The sequence below is a fragment of the Rattus norvegicus genome, chromosome Y (assembly GCF_021556685.1).
Source record: "Rattus norvegicus strain SHRSP/BbbUtx chromosome Y, alternate assembly SHRSP_T2T, whole genome shotgun sequence".
NCBI classification, from domain to species: Eukaryota; Metazoa; Chordata; class Mammalia; order Rodentia; family Muridae; genus Rattus; species Rattus norvegicus.
Window position 1 is genome coordinate 59,435,399 of NC_141555.1, and position 5,396 is coordinate 59,440,794.

Genomic DNA, 5,396 nt, shown 5'->3' on the forward strand with positions numbered 1-5,396 from the left:
TGAGTTCCTGCCCCAACGTCGCTCAGTAACAGACAGGAACCTTGAAGATAGAGTGAGACAAACACTTTCCTCCTCAAGTTGATGGCTATGATGAGAGTATTCTTCTTGTTGCCTACTTGTTCTTCACTTTTTTGAAAGTTGTCTCTGTTTATTGTTCTTAGAAAGATGATATTACGTGTTTTCTTAGGGGCTCTCTGTCTCTCTCTGTGTCTCTCTCTGTCTCTGCTTCTGTCTCTCTCTCTGTATTTGTGTGTTTGTGTGTATATATGTGTCTGTTTGTGTGTCTGTTTGTGTGTGCGTGTGTGTGTGTTTGTGTGTGTATGTATGTGTGTGTTTGTGTGTTTGGGTATGTATGAGTGTTTCTGTGTGAATGTGCGTGTGTGTGTGTGTATGTATGTGTGTGTTTGTGTGTTTGGGTATGTATGAGTGTTTCTGTGTGTATGTGCGTGTGTGTGTGTGTCTGTGTGTGTGTTTGTGTGTGTGTGTGTGTGTGTGTGTGTGTGCTTTCCAGGCTTAAAAAAATCCCCAAGGCTGTAAGTCTCAGCAGATGCCTAGAGAAGGAAGATGAATGGGAGAAAAGGGGGAAAATCATGTCCTTTGAGTTAATCCCACATTAAGGTAAGCCACATAGTGGACCAAAAGTCACATAATGGAAGAGGAGTAATAAGAGCAGAGAGAGAGAGTAAAACACAAAGTGTGAAGGAATATGTGCTTAAAACTAAGATAGAAGGGAGAAAAAGAAGACGGTGCACTTAGAAAAGTGGACAGATTTTAAAAAGCTGCCATAAGTTGTTAAGCTCTAAGTACGTTTAAAAAATTATAATGTTAAAGTGGAAGGGAATTATTGGGAAGAGGGAAGGGAGGGTCAGAGTGTGGTGGGGACAGGGGAGGGTTCTGAAAAGAATCCTTTTGAAGATCTGGAGAACTATGTGACACAAACAATTAAAGTGCCCTTTAATTTACAGGTAAATTCCACACTTACCTTCATCCAGTATTCTGTCTACCCATATTTCAAAAACAAAATTACGTCATCTATTTCATCCTGTTTTGCTGCATTTGATCTAATAAATTCCTTGACCTGAAGTGCTTGTGAATTTTAAGACATTTAAAATACGACTGGTCGATATCGGGTTTGTCGTCAGTTTATCCCGACTTTGCAAGCAGGTCCAGGAGCTAATATTTCCTCCCTCTTTGCAAAGAATACATAATTCATGATTCCCATTGACTTCAATACAAGGTATTTAATCCTGTCAAATTCCAGCTTTGTTTGAATAAAAATGGCCCTCCTCTAATTGTGGGTTTTGATAAAGCTAATTTTGGTGTGCTATCCAGTGGGCTGCCTCGCAGAGAGAGTATAGCAATATTTCCGATACGGAGAATGACTTAAAGATAACCAAAGGAAAGATAGGAGCTGGGAAAATAACCACCAAGGATGTTGGTGACTCAGAAACCAAAGACTTTTTCAGAAAAAAATGCATGAAAAAAGCTACTTGGGCAGACTGTGACTCGAGTCATCAGAATATTTAGGTGGGGACTTTATTTTCGGTCTCCAGGAGGCTACATGAGGAGCTAAAACCTAGATGCTGGAAGTTTCTAAGCGTAACTAGGGAAGGAACTGGGCTGAGAGAGCTTCTATGACATAAGCAGAGACTGGATGATGTCACAGAGCACTGGGCGGAGTTTGCGCTTCTCTTCCACTTGGGGGCGGTAGACTCCCCTGAAGGTGGGTTCACTATCTTCGCATCGGGGTGTGAAAGCCAGTTCAGCTCCTGAACCCCACAATTGTTCAACAGCCTTTTGGTGCCTGACCGGTTTCCGAAGACAGAATCTGGCCGACTAGGACATTTTCTCTCGGTAAATACGTTTATGAAGATAACTGGGACCCTTGTAGCTCAGAAAGCTAAAAGTTTTCATTCGTACAGCGAGTACCCGTATGTTCTGATGTCTTCCACGTTTGAGAGCTCAGCGGATGGTCTAGGGTAGTCAGTCTAAGAGTTGATTATCCTTTGCTAACAATATCTAATTCATAATCCTACTAAAATGCCAAAGCTCCTCTCTGTGCCTGTGCATTTTAGGAGATAATATTTCTTTGTTTTTTTTTGTTGTTGTTGTTTTTGTTTTTTGTTTTTTTTTTTGTTTGTTTGTTTTTTTCTTTTGGAGATGAGGATCGAATCCAGGGCCTTGTGCTTGCTAGACAACTGCTCTACCACTGAGTTAAATCCCAACCCCAGGAGATATTATTTCTAAATGTCTGTTGTTGCGTACACAAAAGAGTCTTGTTACGGTCGAAGATGCAACAGCTTCGCGGAATAAACCTGGGGCTGGGTCAGGATGCACAGTACAGAAAGCCAGTGGACTGGTGTGCTGTGTCTCTGGGCAGACACTTGTGGATGTTGCCACATAGTTCATAGTTAGAGGGTAGAAAAGGGGTGTGGCCACCCTTCTGGCTCCTTTGCTATCCTTTCTCTGTTCTGCTTGCTTAAAGTGGGGACAGGGATACTTAATCCCACACTGACCTAGACATTTAAGGAGAGGTCCTCAGCAGAGGCAAAGTGCCTCGGGCTGAAGAAATGTGTCTGAATATGTTATTCTGAGCTGTAGAGAACCATTTTTTTTAATTTTCCTTTGAACTTTTGATTTGATTTTTGAGAGAGGCTTTTTCTGTGCGTAGCTTTGGCTATCCTGGAACTAACTCTGTAGACCAGGCTGGCCTTGATCTCACAGAGGTCGGCCTCCCTCTGCCTCTTGAGTGCTGGAATTAAAGGTGTGCTCCACCATTGCGCAGCCCTCCTATGAACTTGTGATTATGACAGAATTAGATTCAGATGCTGATCCCTGTCTACCATCGCCTTCCTCACCTGCTCCAAAGTTCTCTTAGACAAGAGCCTTGGTCCAGCGCCCTCCTCCACCCCACCCCCATTGTTCTTGCAGGCGCTCATATGACAGAGGGAACAGCATTGTATCTGGTTTAAGAAGGCGAGCTCTTCAAACCCAGGCCATGGGCAAGTATGAAGCCTGAACACAGAACGATACCCACAAGACAGTGGACCAGGATGCCGTGGCCTACCACCTAGGTCTACAGCCAAGAAGAAGAGGATGTCTCTGAGGAGGATGAGCACACCATCCTTCCAGAAGCGGAGGAGGAGGAGGCCTTCTCCCCATGCCCTGGGGAACATTGTGGGCTGCAGAATTTCTCATGGATGGAAGGAAGGTGATGAGCCCATCACCCAATGGAAGGCCATCATTCTAGACCAACTGCCAACAAATCCCTGTCTCTATCTGGTCAAGTATGACGGAATTGACTGTGTCTACGGACTGGAACTTCACAGTGATGAGAGGATTTTAAAGCTTAAGGTCTTTCCTCACAAAGTAGTGTTTCCTCAAGTGAAAGACGCATATCTCACAAGTGCCATGGTTGGCCGAGCTGTGGAGCACAAATTTGATGTCAAACATGGCTGTAAGGACAACTGGAGGTGGGTGGTCCCATCCCAGGTGCCGATCATGAAGGAGTGGTTTTATATCACCTACGAGAAAGATCCATTCTATACATCTACCAGCTCCTGGATGATTACGCAGAAGGTAACCTCCGTATCATTCCAGAATCTACTCCAGCAGAAATGAAGTCAGACGTTGACTGCGACATCTTACCAGGTCAATGTGTCGAAGGACTGTCTCTCTCTCTCTCTCAAACACACACACACACACACACACACACACACACACACACACACACGCAGATGTACACTTACATCATTTTTATGTCAAGTTGTTAAAATTCATGACACAATCAAGATAAAGGAATAGAGGTTTGTTGAGGGTGCACAGTCACAATCATTGGGTTTAGACTGTAGTGGCAATAACCACATGGCTACAGTGCATTGAACTGGGACACTGAGAGCCTTCATGACCCCGGGTTATATTTGGGTGGATCAGGCAGCCAAGAGTTCAGTCTGAACCAGCCAGCTCCCTTCTTCCTGCCCCAGTGACCTACTTCTGCTAGGGCACAGTCAGAATGGTTCCACAACCTTCCTAGACAGTGCCATCAGCTTGAGACAAAGTGTTCCCACAGCTGAGACCCTGGAGAAAGTTCACACTTAAGCCCTAAGGACAATGAGCCAGGCAAGTGCGAAATGTTTTGTAAAAACAGTTTAATTTCAGTTCTGTAAACAGGACAGGGAGGAACCCTTTGATATGGATTGATTTAGTCTTCCGCTTACAGAGTGCACCCCCAAAAGATACATAGTGTAGAAAATGCACAGTTTTCTATGTAGCAAGCATGGCACTGAAAACAACACACTAATGAAAGTAAAATGCAAAGAACGGGGATATATAGTAACAATTCCTATCATCAGTGTGAAAGACTCTTTTATTTACATATGTGAGCTGTCGTTATTATTTCCCTACTGGGTTGATTTTACAAGGAAAGAAAATGGCAAGCTCTGACTATCCCATCGACCACGGTGTCATTCATCTCGGTGTTAGGGGGCTCCCATCTAGGGATTAATCATCAGGGTTTGACAACAAAATCCATCGGCTCAATACATGAGGCTTTAGCGGAGAAAGTGAGGTTAGAAGTATGTAATGCCCTTTAGTGTCTTCTCTGCCAGCCTGTTCCATGCATGCCTTCTTGTTGACTATTGTCATAGTGGTGGTTGTTGTTGTTTGTAAATATGAAATGTTGAATGCAAGGGCAAGTGGCAGGGATCCCATAGATCTTTGCATCCTCATTTTCTCCTTCACATCTCGGGCTAAGTCCTCAGGTATCATTCAAATACACTGAAACAACTCAAATATACCAAAACAAGGTGAAATCAAGATGCACTTGCCATCTCTAATTTGTGTTTGCATGTTGACTGTAATCGTCTGGTAAGCCATAAAAACCACACGATGGGTCTGAGGAGGATGGGTGGGTGAAACTGCTTGCTGCCTAAGCAGACCCGAAATCAGATCCCAGTCATCATGAAACAGGCAGGGGAAACCTGTAACCCCGGGGACAGGAAGGGGGAACAGAATCACTAAGGTCTGCTGGCTTCCAGCCTGGATGAAAATATGAGAGTTTGGGATCAGGGAAAGACACCACCTGTCTTAGTTAGGGCTCCACTGCTGTGAGGAGACACCATGACCAAGGCCACTCTTAATAAAAGAAACAGTTAATTGGCGCTGGCTTACACTTTCAGAGGTTCAGTCTGTTATTATCATGGTGGGAAGCACGGCAGAGTCCAGGTAGACATGGTGCTGGAGAGTGTTCTATATCGAAATCCTAAGGCAGCCCAGAGAGAGACTTGCAGCCACAGGCAGCCAGGAAGAGCATCCATCTTCCTCATTGGGCAGAGCTTGAACACTAGGAGCCTTCAGAGCCGGCATACACAGTGACACACTTTCTCCAAAAAGGCCAC

The 5,396-nt window shown here is 44.4% G+C and overlaps 1 protein-coding gene across 1 annotated transcript; it reads left to right on the forward strand.

Moving 5' to 3' along the window:
- Positions 1-3,096: 3,096 nt before the first annotated feature.
- Positions 3,097-3,621, forward strand: LOC147998052 (spindlin-2-like). The gene has a single exon (XM_087601429.1). The coding sequence runs from the start codon at positions 3,097-3,099 to the stop codon at positions 3,619-3,621; it is 525 nt and encodes a 174-aa protein (XP_087457555.1).
- Positions 3,622-5,396: the final 1,775 nt, after the last annotated feature.

Bases quoted from the DNA above. Each gene is read 5' to 3' on its own strand.
- LOC147998052 (XM_087601429.1), top strand. From the start codon at position 3,097: ATGTCTCTGAGGAGGATGAGCACACCATCCTTCCAGAAGCGGAGGAGG.